Source organism: Arctopsyche grandis, chromosome 5, assembly GCF_051622035.1.
Source record: "Arctopsyche grandis isolate Sample6627 chromosome 5, ASM5162203v2, whole genome shotgun sequence".
NCBI classification, from domain to species: domain Eukaryota; kingdom Metazoa; phylum Arthropoda; class Insecta; order Trichoptera; family Hydropsychidae; genus Arctopsyche; species Arctopsyche grandis.
Genome location: NC_135359.1, coordinates 26,162,437 through 26,180,959, shown reverse-complemented (window position 1 = coordinate 26,180,959; position 18,523 = coordinate 26,162,437). Strand labels below are relative to the sequence as shown.

Here is an 18,523-nt window from a genome sequence, read left to right as displayed (position 1 = left end):
TCCATCAACACTTTCCAGGCTGTCCTGGTCTTGCGGCCCGTCATGGTTCTCCAGCCCTCTTGACAGCCTATACAGCTCATATTGACTGGACTAAGTTTTCCCAGTGGCAGCCCTGACCTGGTCACTCCATCTTGTTGGGGATCTTCCTCTTCCTGTTTCCCTCAACGCTTTTCAGGCTGTCCTGGTCTCGTCTCGCGATGTACCTAAATAACTGAAGGATATGCCTGAGACAATGGAAGAAACCGGAGAATCACCAACCCTCAGCTCTTGCAGGATGGAAACATTGGTCCTTCACGCTGTTCAGGGGATTCAAAGCATACACACATATCAAAAGCGTCTTGCGCTCATACCGTCCATGTCTCCACTACGTATAGAAATGTGGAAGACCGTAGCTCAGAACAGAGGCATTTTCACAAACACGGTGATGCCCTGGTCTTTCCAAATTTTGCTCAGTTTCAATATTGAGTTTTTCACAATGCCGATCCGTCTTTTTATTTCAGTTTCACACCGTCCGATGCTGATCTGAGATGAACTTATGTGTAACTTCAGATTGAGCATCCGTCTTTACGAGTTGACTATGTCGATCCTATCATATTATAATCTTGATTTCCGCTCTTCTTCTTGAGTCCCAACATTTTGCTTTCATGTTACAGACGATGGAGTAGATTCCTTTCCTCTTTGGAGTTGGCTATGAGATTGAAAATGCTTTTAGACCTCCCTCCAAGTCATAGAGTGCCCTTCTTATTATGTACTTATACTCTCCATAAATTTTAGTAAGCATGGGAGACAAAATAAATCCTTGTAGACTTAAAAATTTAGAGAACAGCTTGCTTAATCTTACTGAAGCAGAGTTGCCCCGATATAGGCTTTTTACCAGATTCACGAGGTGTGCCGGAACTTCCATTTCTTTAAGAATTCTCCACCATGGACATACTTACTGAGTTCTGATTTTAAAGGATTTACTTAAAAAATTACAAAATAAAGATGTGACCAATTGAATGGAGTAAAATTTTATTCTAAAAATAACATTCAACATGTATTCAAAACAAACTCGATAAAAACGAAAGCGCTTAGAGCAAAACTGGCGAAAAAAAAAAAGATCAGCATTTAGGAGTAAAACGAAACTACGAAGATCTATAACAGTCATAAATTATTTATACGAAAATTACAAAGCTTCCACCTTTGACAGTGTGTGGGATTCATTAGTTTTTTTTTTTTAATTTAACAAAATAAGATTAAATAATAAGTAATTAAATATTATATGTAGTATATAGTATACAGTCGTAACGTAATCTTAGAAGGAATTTAGTAAAAGAACATAATCTGTTGTGTGTATTTATTTGTACCTATTATTTTATTTCATTGATAATATACAATTTCGTACGAAACCATTCCAACACATAAAGGAAATACTTAACTACAAATTTGTATAGTAAAAAAAATAATTTAAACCGATCACTTGTAGAAGAATCACTTAAATATATTATATTACAACTTATCATACAGAGATTTATGATATTCAAATCCGATTTCAAATGAATACTGTGTGTTCATAATTTATTCCGATAATGGATAAATATATGTGTACATATATATATAATGCATATATACGTTAATAATGAAAATAATTCCAATCCTGCAAAAAAAGAACCATTTCAATATAAATGCCTCTTTGAAATAGTATTATCAGTTTTGCGTCATTAATAGTTATTTCAAAGTTTCAATTTACTTAAGACATTTCGAGCTTCTGTTACATTATAACTTAACTAAGTTTAATACGGATACACAAATATCATACCTACACATGTAGCAAGCAAAAATAGTATGTACAAATGAAAATAATATTCACTCTCTGTTATATTAAACATTTTCGATGAATTTACTAATAGCTTAAATTAATAGTTCTAATTGGCTAAAATAACAGGTAAGTAGAAAACTTATCCATTTACCAAATACCCAGAGTTTATATTGTATCTGCAGTTTTTTTGTTATTTATTTATTTAATTTCATTATTTATATATGCATAGTTTGGATTGCATTTTTTTTTTTTACAAATAAATATATACATTCACCGGTGCGGTCACTGTGCAACTGTTTACATTTTATAAATTCGGAACAACGAAATATATATGTATGTATATTTTAATTGATTGCATCTTGTATTTTAGTACGAATTGAAGGCTATAAAAATATCGATATAATACGTATTTTACATGAAAGTAGCGTTGAAAAACAACTGTAGAATTATATATAAAGCACAACATTCAACACAAGGGTACAAATTAATATCAAAATTTATTCGTACACATCAAAATATAAAGTAAATCAATGATGCTTCAATGCAAGTATGCTAGAAAATCAACGTAAATGCAAAATATTTAGATTTTAAATCGTACTCGTCTAATGATTATTGGGTTTGATGTAAAAAAACTTAAAAATCGTTGAATAAAAATATATTTAATTTCTTTACTTTTCAAATGACAGTCAAATATAATTTTCACATGAATTGATTTCTCATAAATGCAGTGTTAATTTATTTTTTATTAAAAAAAAAAGAAGACATTCAATAAAAAAACTTATTTATAATATAACTGGTGAATTTGAAAATATCCTAAATTTCCGTGAAGCGTACATACATACATAAGTGAAAATTATAGATTAAGAAGATTCAATATTTGCAAAATGTGCACTTTTTGTTGAAAAAAACTTGCATATACACTGGGTTTTTTGCGCTCGCCGAAACAATGCATTTCATTATGCACACGTGTGTAAACCGTAAATATAAGTCCTAGACACGTGTAATTTGAAAATCAACTGATCCCAAAACGCTAAAAGTCTCACAGCACTCGAGTTTTATACAATTTTTTCAATCAACATAACTACGTATTATTATATATAGCAAATCGATACAAATAAATAGCAAAATTAGAAGTAGTTAAAATTTCGATTATAAAAATACCCAATCGTAAATTTAATTTCAACAAGTTTTTTTTTCTTTTTACAATTCATACACATCCATGTATGCCTCTATTTTTAATTTGAATTCAAATAGCATGTAAAAAAAAAGGTTTTACATGCAGTCCTCGATGAAACGTGCTTTTCGCTTGTCAATATAGCAAGTAAGTAACCTTTAGCATATTTAATACGTTGCTATAAATCACATCTCAAGAACAGTAAAAAAAAATTCTGTCCATAAAAGGCGATAAGGCAAACACAGGTCATCTGATAAGCGAGCATTGTGCATCGATATATTTAATTAAAAAATATATTAACATATCAAAAATATGTTAGTGAATTAAAATCATTACACAGAACATGTATCTACATACATAAATGGGTCAGTTGTTTTCCAGCCGTTTTGATATACACATATATATATATATTTGTATATAATAAATATCTAGTAACAATATTCAAAATGTCATAACAGGATCAATATTATTTTTAAATCGCACACCTAAAATAGTACAACGAAAAAATAACGAATAAGAAAATTAATAGTATATTCAGTTTCAGTTCGTTAAACAGCAAAAAAAAAAACATAAAAAAAAAATATATAAACATCGTTTCGTCAGAAGTGTGAAAAAGTAAACTGCGTAAAATTATCAAGTCTATAAAAAAGTTAAATTATAATTCAATAAAATCCAAAATGAGGCAATTATCGGAGAGATATAACAATAGCACTCTGCGCTAAACACTTACAAATTATAATATTATATTTTACAATAATTAAATCGCTTTTATATCTTAGGTATATATATACATATTAATTTAGTTGTATTTATGCTAAATTTAGTATTATCCAGTTGGCATCTATAACACATAATTTATTTATTGGAGTCTAAATAAGCTAAGTAAAATTCTTCACGCTAAATTCATAAATTTCAAAACCAATAATAAAGAAACACTCGAAACATTAAAACTCTCGAACACGAACATTCGGTGCACTTTCTTTATACAACACTGTCATATATTGCAATATTTACCATATATATACATATATAAATGTATATATATATATATGTATGAATATTTAAACATTGAAAGTGTAGAGTCACATTCAATTGACACATTATTTAAAAGAATACGCTTTAACGCTCATATTTCATTCAAATTTCAAATATTTATGTATTCTCACTGTAATTATCAAATTTCATTTTAATATCTAGGAGATTATCATTAATTTTCTTTTGATTTATGGAATCAAAATTAATTGAATCGTTTTTTTGAGAGATTTCATTTTTCGATTTTTCATTAGAACAATTGTCGACACTATTATTAACAGCTGCCGTGTCAGCAAAACACTTTTGGACGTTTACACTCTCGGAAACACGCGACTCTGACACTTGTGATATGTTTAATGTCTCTTTCAGCATAGGCGACACGTCTTTACACACTACACTCGGATTCATCATCTTGTCAACACTTTTCCCCTTCGCATTTCGAATGTTTACACTAATGTTTGTATTTTTATCAGTTTTTGCTAGCGCTAAGTCGTCTCTTTTATTCTCTACATGATTATTAGACATTTTTACATCGGAATTTATCTCCATTTTGTTAGACAAATTTGTGAAATTCGATTCCTGTAATAACCTCTCTTTGACGGCATTCTTTATCGAACTTTTAATTTTTTCAGTCATAGTAATTCTATCGTTAACATTTGATTTATTCGTATCTTCAAACATTCCCTCGCAAGACGTACTATTGGACTGATGGTTTGAATCATTCGTGCAAATAGAGTCAATACTTATGTCCATGGACACGTCTCGTTGAGAATGATTACTAGTGGCGTTCTGGTTGGAGTCCGAAGCGGCGGCACTGTTCGACGGCGGCTTTTTCTGATTAAATTTTCGAGGAACAAAATGTCTCCGAGGGGTATTACCTCTCCTACATCCATTGCACATATAATTCAATACGTCTAACGTTCTTCCAGGCTGTCGTACGCATTCTAAAATTAACAACAACAATGAATATTAGCAACAGATTGACCGTATCGAATAAAATATAAAAATAATTCTAACCTTTATGATGCGTTCTATCACAGTTGACACATATTACAACCTTCAAAGCACCCTTTTTGCCGATGAAACAACGTTCACACAGAGAGCAATAACGACCAGCTCGCCAGGCTCTGCAATTCAATAAAGTTGATGATAAAAAAAAGGCAACAAACTATTTGATTAATATATAATTCCAAAAGTGTTTAGTAAAATAATGAAAAATTTATCAGTAATTAATTATAAATTTGAGCAGTAAATTATTCATTTATTTCAATAAATAAATCTTTTTTGATCAGTATTTTGTTTAAATACTGATCAAAAAGGATTTTCTATCAGTGGAATTATAATTTTTGACAGTTGGATGATAGCGTGTCGCCCCGCTACTGTCCATTCCCACTCTCTTCGTGGTCCACACACCGTAATATCTGTCCAAACACATCGTAATATCTTTTTAGTTTTATTTTATCAATATTTTCACAAAAAAAAAAAAAACACCTTAGATTCTTAGCAGCCAACACTTATTTACTTAAGGATTAGGTTAAGTTATGGTTGGCCCTATTTACAATTCATATAGGGTCAGTATTTATTCATGACAGTGAGACTGAACTGAACCTGGAGCGAGGGGCGAGGATCGACGGGGTTGAAAACGGAGAGGGGGAAGATTATTAAAAGAATGTTGCTAAGTGGCAAAATTCATCAGGATTTTTTATACTAGTAGCCATAATGCGATACGGCAACACTAACGATTTTCTGGCTGTCAAAATGAAATGATATTACTGATCATCTTATAATAATCATCGACCGTTTAATTTTATTATATGATCATTTTAATTTAATAACTGATTATTTAGTTAAATAGCTGATCATTTACTTATTACTCACTGATAATTTCGAAATATTTACATACAATTTAGTTATTTTTGTTGATCAAAAGCTGAATAAATTACTGATCAATTAAATACACGCCAACAAAAAAGTCAACAAATCAAAACGAAAGGAAAGCTCACCTAGCACAAGGTCCACACAGAGTATGCGAATACACTTTTTGTCCAGACGTTGCTTTTTTCAGATGATGGTGCCATTGTTCGGGTGGACCTGGAGTTGCTGCATAAGGTGCCCCCGGTAGTCCAGCCGGAGTGCGAGCTCCACATGAACGACATATTGCACAATGACTGCAATGCCACCGACCTAAAAAACGAACATCAAAAATAACAACCCGACTCTAATTTATTAATCCGAGTAAAACGAAAACAAACTAAAAAATACCTGTAGGCACTTTCTTGAGACCGACACAGTAAATATGATAGCCTCTATCACAAAGATCGCAGAAGAGCATCTTGTCATCGTCTGCTAAATCTTCACAACGAGCGCAACACTTACAATCAGCACACTGCCACGCATATAACCGAACACATTTTGCTACATTCTGCGCCATTTCTAAGCACGATGGATGAACTGAAATCAAATTGTAATTCATGTTGAAACACAGATCGGTTACATTATAATTCATTGACGTAAATACGAGCAGAATCGGAGCGAAAAATACCTTTTTTAAGACACGTCGCACAAGTAATAAACGTTTCCGTTGGATAGCGTCTATTGGCATGTTCGGTGCCCGAACACAATTTACACCTTGGAACTTCAACAGGTGGTGGTGGAAGCGATGGTGTCGGCAGTTGACCTATCGCTGGTGACGACGGTCTACTACTACCGACCGTTAGCTCTCCCGTAGCTTTCTTCGCCTTGAGACTCATATTCTTTCGCTGCTTAACAATTAAATATTAAGAATTTGATGAAAAACTCAAAGGTAATTCTTAAATAAAGAAGCAAAAAACTAAAATTAAATAAAAACCTTAAAGTTTCTTTCGCTCGATTCACTTTCAGAACCATCGGAACTGCTATCCAATACGTCCGAATCATCGGCAGATTCTTCAGACGGCGAATCTCTTCCTTCGTCTAATCTCGTCGGGCTTGATAATACGTTGAGAACAGTATTGAATGGGAAATATCTGGCGATTTAAATTTCATATTCAGAATACAAATACAACAAAACAAATAAATTCATATTTAAAAAAAATATATATTTACCGCAACTCTTCGGGTGTGTACGATTTATAATAATCAGTATACTGTCCGGGTAAAACGGCAACTGGATAATAGGATGATAAACAATATGCAGCAACAGCTTGCGGTTTTCTCGGTTGGTGTAATGTTAAGGTTTGTAAATCCATAACAGCTGGCCTTACTGTTCTACGTTGTCTGTTCAGTCTAGCATTCCACGAAGAAGCCGACTCTCTGGCCCTTTCCAATGTTTCCTAATGGAACAAATATAAATTTAGCATTACTATTGAAGCGAATAGAAGAAAAAAAAAATGCACGTTTATACATACCATTTTCGGTACAAATTGAGCGCAAATGTAGGGAAACTTACACAAGACAAAAGGTCTATTTCCGGTTGTCGGATTTTGTTCAAAATTTTTTTATTACTTAAAATCACTATAAATATTTTACAAATTAAATATCAAGAAAATATAAATAATTTAAAAGGTAAAAATAAAATAATTAAAAATTGTTGTAAAAAAAATTACTACTTCCGGTTTACGAATTCTGACCAAAACCTTATCAACTCTAAGTTACGACATAGAGAATACAAATATAAATTTTCAGCTTGATACGTTCAGGGGTTTGGAAAAAATCGTGTGGTCACAACATTTTTGACTTTTCTAAGAGGAAAAAAAAACCTACTTCCGGTTTATTAAATTAAGCCACATTGATACAAGAATTATACTTGAATTTTTTCATTAAGAGCACACATGTTTAAGGGGTTGCAAAAAATGGTGGAAGAAAAATTGAACAAGAGTAAACTGCCACTTCCTGTTGACGGATGCTAACCATATTTTATATAATGCTTGATATTAAGCTTAAGCTTCTAGATATGAAATTTCAGTTCAATAAACCAAAATGTATCCGAGAAAAACATAAAAAAAACCTCGATTTTCTAGACTAAAAGTACTACTTCCGGTTGAGGTAAAAATATTTAAAAAATATTCTGGAATAAAATTTATTATTTATATTACATGTAAAAAAAATTCAGTCTGATTCGGTTAGCAGTTTGGGAGATAATTGAATTCAACAACTTAAAAAAAAGAGGAAACCTATAAGGGGAGGTACCATTTCCGGTCAACTAAAAAATTGACAAGAATTTCAGTAACCGATACTAAGTTTCAGTTCGATAGTACTAACGGTGTGCAAAAAGTCCCCAAAATACACACACACACACAATTTTTTCTAGATCATGAAAACATGATCAGTGATCGATTCTGAGTTCGAATCAGTCAAAATCTCCAGTTCGAATTTTCGCATGATCACAAATCTTCATCTGTTGTTACTACGTACATAAATAAAGTAAAAATTATAAATTGTTTGACATATAATACCTGTTTAGATCGTTCGGTAGCAAGATGAGCTGGTGGTTTGTTTGAAGCTCTAGTATCTCTCGTCTCTCGTAAATGTTGACGATATTCTTCATACTTGCTAGGAAAGTCGGTGAACATGATATCTAACACTTCACCGGCATCTACCGCTGTTATACCTGAATACAAACATTGTCATGACGTTAATTATTACACACCTGTAGTCGAACCAATCTACATAGCATGAGACTTACATAAAATGTATATGCTATCGCATTCACCTACCACTCAACTCAATACAACATTGTTCATGCGTATAACGGTCGGTAGAATTTGACTGTCAGTTTTGACTTTGTGTATTGAAATATTTACATAAATAAAATTTTAATATAAAATACGTAAGCTGTTGATATTATTAATTCATTTATATTATACGTCTGTATATATTTTATATCAATGGAAATTTATATTATTTAGACCAGTGGTTCTCAAGTGCAGCCACTAGTGGATTTTACTGCGGCCACCAGCGACTTAATAAAGTAACTTAACAAAGTAACTTAACAATAATATTAAATCTAGTCTTAAATCTTAAATCTATGAATCTGGAACTTGGTGAAAGGTTCGAAGAATTGAATATTTTTAAAACTGTTTCTTTTGTATCTTTCGCTTTTATTATGAAGACAAATGAAAATTTCATAGTACTATAAAATAGGTTAAAATCATTTTCAGTATTGAGATTAATTAACTGGGCAAACGTAAAATATGCATTATTAGAAATTAGTCATGATCAAATACTTAATAACCATTTTGATTAATATTTCAGTACAAAAATTTTGGTCGAAAATATACGTTGACAATGAAATAAACCAATATAAAGATTTGGCAACAATTGCTTTATTAATATTGTCTATTTTTCCCACTTCCGTATATTGCGAAAGATCATTCAGTGTAATGCACTTTATTAAAAACAAATTTAGAAACGAGCTGACAGACGTAAACTTAGAAACAGCAATGCGGCTTGCATTGGAAGAAAGGAGTATTGAGCAATTTCCATTTGCATTATTATTAAATAAATAGATACCAAATGTTAAAATTTCTTTTATTTTATGAATAAATTGATCCACTTTTTTTGTAACTTTAATTTATTTGATTAAATTTGGTGCGGCCACCAGACATTTCCATGGGACTACTATTATCACCTGTGCGGACACGGTAAAATTTCGCCTGAGAACCACTGATTTAGACAATAAAAGTAATTGTCAATGTCAAGTTGACAAATATTTTTATATAATTACTTTTATTTTAGACCTTGCATTGAATTATATCGTAGGAATATTATATAGTTAACCCTTTGAGTGGTGACATCTTTTCTGTTGAAAGCTCGCCGCGCTGAAAATTTCGCCAACATTTCCAACTAGAATCATTTAGATATCCAATAGAAAGCAGGTATAAAAAATTGCAGCTAATCCGAACAAACCCTAGATCACTACTGCCGGGAATTTCAAGCTTTGTAAAGGTGTGTTTAGACTAATATATTAATGAATGTATTTTTCCAAAACTAGTTTCATCTTCTTCATTGTTGTTCAAATGTAATGCTCGCAATCTAAATGCCAAGCCACAATCTAAAATACTCTGCAGTTAGGCATTTCCATCGAGAAATTCTGCCATGGTTATAAATTCAGAAATTCCAGTGTAAACCAGTCTTTATAAACATTGACACGGATTACACGACCCATGTTCAATCCATTTTTTTTTCAATTCTACCTGGAAAGGCTTAGCGGGTAGTATTCTTGTTTACTTTGTGCATGCTCAAAATACAACGCCTATCGGCGTTTTTCAGGCCCATGGACTTGTTGACAGCACGTCGATCAGCGTTAAAACATATCGGACAAATGTGACAGCATGTTTGATTGTCGTAAGTCTCACGCTACATAAGATCGACTATAATATGTAAACGTCAAAGTTTCACAAGAAAGCTTACCTAAATTGCACATTTCTTCCGATACTAATCCTCTTTCTCTCAAGAAATTCTTTTCTTCCGGTTCTAACGCTTTACGATTAAGATCTGGATACTTCTTTTTAAAACTCTTGATACCTAAATACAGTGCCACCTGAAAGTAATAAATTTTCATTGTAAAAGTAACAAAACTACTTTAAAACATTTTTCCACATTAAAAAGATCAATTACTTGTTCTTGAATCATATAAGTCTGTGGGGGAGAATCTAAGCTGCAACCTTCAGGAGGCCAATCATATTCGGCAACATCGGCAGCAGTCCATTCTTTGACTCTAATCATGCAAAAGAAAAAAAAATCACAATTAATACACTACCCCTCGACGATGATCTAATTTAAACACACGATTTAATTTAAAATTTTACCCATCATCATTGATTTCCATTATATTCGATTTTTTGACTTTTGCATTGTCCACTACAGCTGTGCTTATTCCAGAGCTATGCGAGTCGTCGTCTAACAAAATAGTAGTGTCCCTTCAAAACAAAAAAGGAATATTATTCATTTGTAATCACACCCAAGTGTGCGAACGACGAATGCATTCAATGGGAATCATATTTACTTGAGCGAAGCATCATTATCTCCCATCATGCAAGTATCTTCTTCAAAAAGTTGAAGTGACGTGTTGTGAGCAGCGTTCGCTTTACTCCTTCTACTACCTTTTACTTCAGTAGTCGGCGCAGCATCCTATTTGAAATTAAAAAAATATATATACATGTAATTCACGATTACTATACATAGTGAAGCGTTGATTTCAATCGGTCTGCTCAACAATACGTATACAAGCTATTATATCGTGACAAAACAGCTTACATGACTGTAATTTAGTTGAATTTCTAAACGCATTTTCACTTAGACTATACGTGTATCACACGGCAACGAAACAGACATTGTAACAGACGAGATCCATCAGTATGACAGGTGGAACGAAAGTGAGCGTCAGTTCATTCCAACCTATGCCACTAAAATCTGGCTACGCTAAAAATAGACGTGGACACAAACACACACTCAAGTCCAACTGTAAGAATGCAGTCAACACATGCGTGCACATTTCGATCAAAGTGAATCAATGCAATTAGTTAAACCGTCGGTGTATAAGGAGTTATTTCAGATGAAAACCATTTTAAAAATAGCTTCATATTCAGAAATACGATTGAAACAGCGACGAGAAAATGTAATCGCCATCTATCGAACTCCAGAAAAAGCTTTTGGAAATAAAAATAAACAGGTTCACTTCTTAACTTGATAGCGTGTTTAAAAGTTTATCTAAGGTTCAATGCCTTTTGTTGATCTAAAAGGCATAATATGTATGTGATAATACGGTTCTGCGAAAAAACGCTCAATGACACGATGCGCACGACATAACGCTCACTCGACATAATACTCACATACGCTATACTATATTCGGGTGACCGTGAAAAAGTCGAAAATATTCGTTTATCATGCATACATATGAAAAAATCTCGAGTTCGAATTTTCGCATGATCACAAAACTTCATCAATTGTTACTACGTACATAGATAAAGTAAAAAGGTTTGTATATATATATCAGTGGCGTGCGATAAAAGTCTCTGTACCCCCGTCGTACATCCTCACTCAATTTGCGCGAGCAGGATACAACAGGAATAGGCGGAACAGGCTTTTCCTCACGTATCCTGCGCGCGCACATTAAACAAGGCTGTATGACAAAAAGAGAGATAATTTCACCGCATGCCACTGATATATATTATATATACATAGTACCGTTTACTATGCACCCTTTTTTTTGGATCTTTCGATTTTCGATCTTTGCCTTCCGATATTTGCTTTTTCGACCATTTCACTTTCGGTCCCACTATATTCATAGATAAAACGCTCACAAAATTATTCGTATATACAAAAACGTTATTTTTGGTCGTCCTTCAATGATCGGTGGGTCTTACGGCATAAACTCCCGAGTTGACGAAGACTATAAAAATGAACTCGTACCAAAGAATTAAGATTATGTGTGGGGGTAGACGGTTTCATCGACTCTTCCCATGAATATTACGCATACACATGTACTATCGTCAAGCCCCACTCTTAATCTTATTGCTTTGGTACGAGTTAATTTTTTGAGTCTTCATCAACTCCAGAGTTTGTGCCGCATGGTGGACCCATATATTATTTATTAACCTGTGATAGGATAATGTGTTGATTCGTCACGACTTCACGTTGATTCTTTGTAAAAAAAAAAAACGGTTTTGTACGTATGAATAATTTCGTGAGCGTTTTATCTGTGAATATAATAATGTCTATGAGTGTTTTGTCGCCTGAGCGTTGTGTCGTTGAGTGCTATGTCAGTGAGCGTTTTGTAGTTACACCGTGATAATACTGAGCTGGAAATAATTAGACTATTAGTACCTTTCATTCAAAAGTTTCATCAGTTGAATGATATGAAATCACAAGCATGGTATAGAATAATGCTACTGAGTTAATTTTGAAGGTAATGTTAAACAGATGTATAACATTATCCGTCACTTTTCTTAGCATAATCTCTGATATTCGTTGAATTTCCGTCCAGACTTTATCCTGGATTGTTTGAACATACACTCTCTCTTTCAAATATGCCCCCCAATAAGAAATTGCATGCTGGCGGGAGAATAAGCAACGTCCCGAAACGAGAATGACATTTCTCGGAAACAGAGATAAAATCTATATGGTTGTTCCTCATCCTATTGGACCGAAATCTTTCAAAAATCTAGAAATCATACTGAGGAAAATGATGGACAATGTCTGAAAGCATGCCGAGGTTTATATGACGTCCAATATTTTTAATATAACAATATACTACATATATAATTTTATTTAATGAGTGTTAATTTTCAATATACGTATGTCTATTATTCCCCCCCAATTTGTACAATATGAAGCGATTCATATAAAATATATCATTTTCATTAAAAAATCATCTTCATCTCACTTGTAGCTGAATTTCTTCGTAGCGATTGACCGTTCCACGGGTGCTACGTCCGCCTCTGGTGCTCCTCGGTGTGCGAACATTCCGACCGCCTCGCGTGCGACGTGACCCTCTCACTCCTCGGCCCCGGTTGCGACCACGTCCAGCGTTCGGGGTGCACCCGTCGACTAAGTTTTCACTAGCCGGAGAGACGTCACCCGACGCCGACACGTCGCTGTCCGAAGACGCCTCCTCAGATTCCTCTTGAATGTTGGACTCTTCTAAAGGCGGCGGTGGTGGCGATTTCACATCGTTGCTTTCGATAAGTTCGACAGCGGCGTTGATCTCTTCGACATCTTTGAATATCGTCGAATTTGAAAAGAAGCTGTTCGGAGTTTCGACTATCTCAGGCTTTGGAGTGAAATTGTGATTGTGAGAATTCTGTGCTCCTCCACGTTTACCACCTCGACCGCGTCCTCTACCTCTCGGTGTGCGGGCAATTACCGGTTCCCTAGAAAATTAAAAAAAACAATATTAATATACAAGTTTATCAACAGATTTCACAGCAGAGTTATTAATATACTGTTTTTGAAGACACTAAAAAAGGCGGGAAAATATATTACAATACAATTGAAGATTATTCACTTATAAAAATCATTGAATATTATTTATTTTGATTTTTAAAAACATTCCAAATAATAATTCTATCAATAACTTCATTCCATCTTTAGTCAAATTCTATATTTTGGTATATAACTTATACTATATGCAGTAGAAATTTGATTTTCTGGATTGTACTAAACAAAAATAGGCATATTGAAGAAAAATTCATAAAATGAAGATGTGGTTCAATCAGAGATCTGGTCCACTATTACATCCTCTCGATTAATTAACATTTAACGAGGAAAATTGTGGTTCTTTTGCATTACAAAACATGCTTTTAGTAGCCAAATTCATTACTTGTTTTTATATAATCCAAAGTATTGTTCATTTCCTTGGCATATTGCTGATCAATTTGTTTTTTGAAAGGACATAGATATACATAATGGAACTAACCAACAACTGACACTTTAATTATTTATAACTTTACGAATCTTTCATGTATAATATAAAAGCAAAATGCATACAATTTAATGATAGTAAACAGTATATTGTCATTTACTATTGCATACAAACTTTGAAACCCATTTTATATAAAAGATACAAATTCAAACAAAAAAATACCTATGTGGGTTAGTTTCAATTAGTAGAACTACTTCCATATATTATCGAGGACATTTGGAATGATGTTTATATCAAATTTTGACTTACTCAATACAATATATATAATACAGTTTTTTATTTTTTACAAAATGAATATACCTGGGTCGTTTTGAATTCCTCAGAGTTCTTTCGTCTAGCGAAGTAGTTATGACAGGAGAGTTCACGATGACGGGATCGACCCGAGGTTTCCTAGGTCGACCTCGTCCTCTGCGCGGTTTGGGTGTCGACGGAGACGTATTTATACTAGACGAGCCGGGGCTCGTAATATTTACAATATTGTTGTTCACAATGGGTATATTCGAATTTGAAGTTACAGGCACAAAGTGTGATTTTGCTATACTATCTAAATCGAGCGGATCCTGCGACAAGTCGTCCACTATCATACATTCTTGAGAGCTGGAGCCTTCGTTTAAAGCTATAATATCACCGGTTTTGCTGAACATGGGACTCTGCGGCCGCATCTCGTCCATCTCGTAGTCGATGTCGTTTGCCGAAACGGCATTCGTGTCCACGTTGGCAATGTTGACTTCTTCCTTCACGAATCGGGAGTTCCGTTTGTTTTTCCTTACGGACGTCGACTTCTCGTTACGTTTATTCCGGATCCGGTTCATGAAGCTGGACAACTCGTTCGAGTTGGATTCTAGCGAAGGCGACTTTGGCTTCAACGAGTTTGTGCTTATTCGAGTGTTGTGCCTCTTCGAGGATATCGGCGAACATTGCTTATCAGAATTGAGATTTAACAGCGAAAGAGTGATGCTCGGTTTCGGTTCGGAGGCTAACATATTCTCTAGTTCACTTCTAGAATTCGTTAAACGGGTGATCGTTAAACTCGAGTTAGAAAGTATTTTATCCAATTTGAGACGTTTAGCATCGGACATGTCGTTGTCGACGTTAGTGCACATCTTGGTCATGTCCAAGATATCGTCTTTAAGATTGGCACGCTTGACACCGGACCGAGGAGTTCTATTTACACCGTCCCTAACACTTTCGAAAGAGGAATTGCACTCGTCGTTCACTATCCTCGTACAGCCGCCGTCTTTCAACAGTTTCAATTTGATACGGGCGACCGGCGAGTTCAGATTGGCGTCCATTTCACCGCTCTCGTTCGAGACGGAGCAAACCGACGGCGATCTGTCTTCGGAGTTCTCCTGAGGGATTTTAATAGTCAACTTGGGCACCAGAGGCTCGGTCACTTTCAATAGATTATTCTCTTCTTTAACTTCCACGTCTCTCTTTTGACTCTTCTCAGTCAAGATCTCGGTCGTGGAACCTTGAAAAGTTTTGTTGATTTTTAAAATTATCCTAGGCGACTCTTGGCCGCTTTCATTTTGCCCGCTACACCGAAACGGAGACGTCTGAATCTCCAAAGGGCGGTTCATATCGTCCGGGATGGGTATCGGTTTGATCGTCAGCTTCGGAACGCTCTCGTGCACGTCGTCCGAACTCTCCTCCGAAGGATTGAACTCGGACGGTTGTTCGTCGCTCTCTTCCGAGTATCGGTCGTACGACACTTTAGAATTGTGCTTCACTATAACGTTGGGCTTATCCTCTAGAGTGGGTTTCGACTTTGACATCCTCGACGGGCTGCACTGCGAGACGCACGCGTCTTCATTACTATATTTATAATTGGCGTTATCGCCGAGCAACGCCTTCAACTTAGACTTGGGCGAGTGTACCCCGTCGGTTTTGTCGGCCAGCGGGTACGGTTTGATGTTGAGTTTGGGGACGGTCGGACTGTCCGGTTTCATGATGGGTTTAATAATCACTCTGGGAACCGGCGAGCAACGCTGCTCTAGTTTGTGATCGTACTCTGGAGGGATTTTTATCGTCAGTTTTGGAACGGAAGGCGGCTCCGGAGACGGCTGTAGCATTTTCGACACTTTTACGATGTGAGCGGCGTCCGTTGAGTTTTCGGTGATTTGATCGTGGTTTTTGTTGAATTTTATGGTCATCTTGAGGGCACCGTTTGAGTCGTCGTCGTCCTTGCAGTTGTTGACGGGGGCCGAGTCGACCGGTTCCGAGTCATCGTGGCGGTTGATTTTGATGGTGATTTTGTCGAGGGGAGGCCGGTCGTCAGAAGGTTCCGTTTGAAGGGTGCCAGCTTGTCGGACCAGTTTGACCTTTTTGAAGGGTTCCGGGTCCGGCTCGGGTTCCGGGGGTTGGGGCGGTTGAGGGGGGGCTGGCGGTGGGTCGGCGAGGAAGGCTGTTCTGATGAGCTTCTTGCGAGCTGGAGGAGGGGTCGTTTCGTCGGCGTGGCCGTGGGGTGGCGCCAAGGCAGGGGTTTCCGGTTCCGGTTCCGGCTCGGGGACGAGTCTGGTGGTGGAGGTGGGGGTGGGGGTGGGGGTGGCCGGGGTTGGGGCAGTGCGCGCCGGGTGGCCGCTGGTGGCAGTCGCCTCCATGTCAGCGGTCAGCGGCTGCGGCTGCGGGCGATCATGTCGCGGTCGCGGCGATTGTTGCGGCAGTTGCGGTCGCGCTGCTCACGAGAGGCGGGGCGAGGGGGCAGGCAGGTGCGGGTGCGGGGGCGGGTGGCCGGGCGCGCGCCCGCGGCCCCCACGGACAACAAACATGGCGGCGCCGAACGACAACACAGTGGCGAGGGGCGATGAGACGTGACGCGCGGCTGCTGCTGAACGCGCGCTCTCCCGATAGTCAGCAGTCAGTAGCCGTCGGTCGGCCGAGGGGCGAGCGTCGTCGGGCGAGCGCAACTGGAGTCGCGGCGAACGCGCTAGCGGCGGTTGTGCATTTGCGGTGTGCGGTGTGCGGTGTGCGGTGTGGAGCTTCGCCGTGTGTAGTTTGGCCGCACACTGGTATTAGTACGAGTACGTATACATGTACGGAACGCCGATGCGGCGCGAGTGTGGGTCGCGATCGGTTCGGGCGAGCGGCCGTCGCCTGGTCTCCGTCGCGTCAGTCGCGGCAGTCGCGCCAGTCGCGGATCGCCACTCGCGTCACTCGCGCTCTCGTCACTCGTCACTCGTCACTCGCCACTCGCCACTCGCCACTCGCCAAGCGCCGGTCGGTTCGCCAGCAGCGAGAGCCGCGACACACGACAGCGCCTCGTTCCCGCCACCCCTCCGCCCCTCCAACAAGCTCCCCCTCCCGCGCGTGCGGCCTCCCCTCTCGCCCCGCCCCGGCTTTCGCGCCGTTACCGAACCGACCGAATTCCGAACTGGTTTTTGGCCTTCCTTCAGCTATTCATCATTTTATCATCGGCGGAGGGTCGATGTGCACCTTTTCATGATTTCCAGGATGGTTTTTGCCTCGCAGGAGAGGATTGTCGGCGAATTCTGTGAGGGTTACCCGATAATTCGAATTTCGAACTCGTTCGTTTGTTCGAATTGTGCAAAATGCTTCGACTCTACAGACTCGAACTCGAATTTTATGTACCTTCACTATTGACTAGTAGCGGCAACGTATAATCCTTATGGTGCTTACGGACTAAACCAGCGTACAAAATATCGAAATAAAAATTAAATTTTAAAATTGAAATTAAATATCAAAATCAAGCTAAAGAGCGAGATTGAGATAAAATTAGATCATCGTTGATGTTTTGAATTACGACGATACCGCATTTAAAACCAGAGAAATATTATAATTTCTCTGATAACGAGCGAAAAAAAATATTGTTAAAGTCGTCACGAGATGTTACTGTATTTCCACGTGGATGATCGATAAAAAAAACAATTCATAAAAAAACGCGGTGTCGGATGTCGGTGATTTGCCAAAGGGTTTTTTTTCTTTCGTCGAAATAAGATTAATAATCACACATTATCCGATAAATTTTACCTCTGAAATGATTTAATTACTTGATTTATTTCGACGAGAGAAACAATTGAAGAATAAAAAAATCCGTTTGATGTGACCGACAACACCCCGGGTTAGCAAAAATCGTTGGATCACCCATACTAATACATGA

General features: G+C 37.0%; 1 protein-coding gene across 2 annotated transcripts; it reads right to left on the bottom strand.

Moving 5' to 3' along the window:
• Positions 1-3,030: 3,030 nt before the first annotated feature.
• e(y)3 (PHD finger protein enhancer of yellow 3) lies at positions 3,031-17,864 on the bottom strand. Of its 2 annotated transcripts, none has more exons than XM_077430888.1 (14): positions 14,707-17,864; positions 13,369-13,855; positions 10,990-11,114; positions 10,793-10,903; positions 10,602-10,701; positions 10,395-10,524; positions 8,438-8,592; positions 7,089-7,315; positions 6,853-7,009; positions 6,547-6,766; positions 6,267-6,455; positions 6,008-6,188; positions 5,022-5,131; positions 3,031-4,948 (listed from the first exon to the last, which is right to left on the bottom strand). In XM_077430888.1, exons 1-14 carry the CDS (start codon positions 17,004-17,006, stop codon positions 4,125-4,127), a joined length of 5,316 nt encoding a protein of 1,771 aa, XP_077287014.1. In that variant the 5' UTR covers positions 17,007-17,864; the 3' UTR covers positions 3,031-4,124. The 2 variants fall into 2 exon arrangements, with proteins under 2 accessions (XP_077287014.1, XP_077287015.1); XM_077430889.1 differs by having other exon boundaries at positions 6,547-6,763.
• Positions 17,865-18,523: the final 659 nt, after the last annotated feature.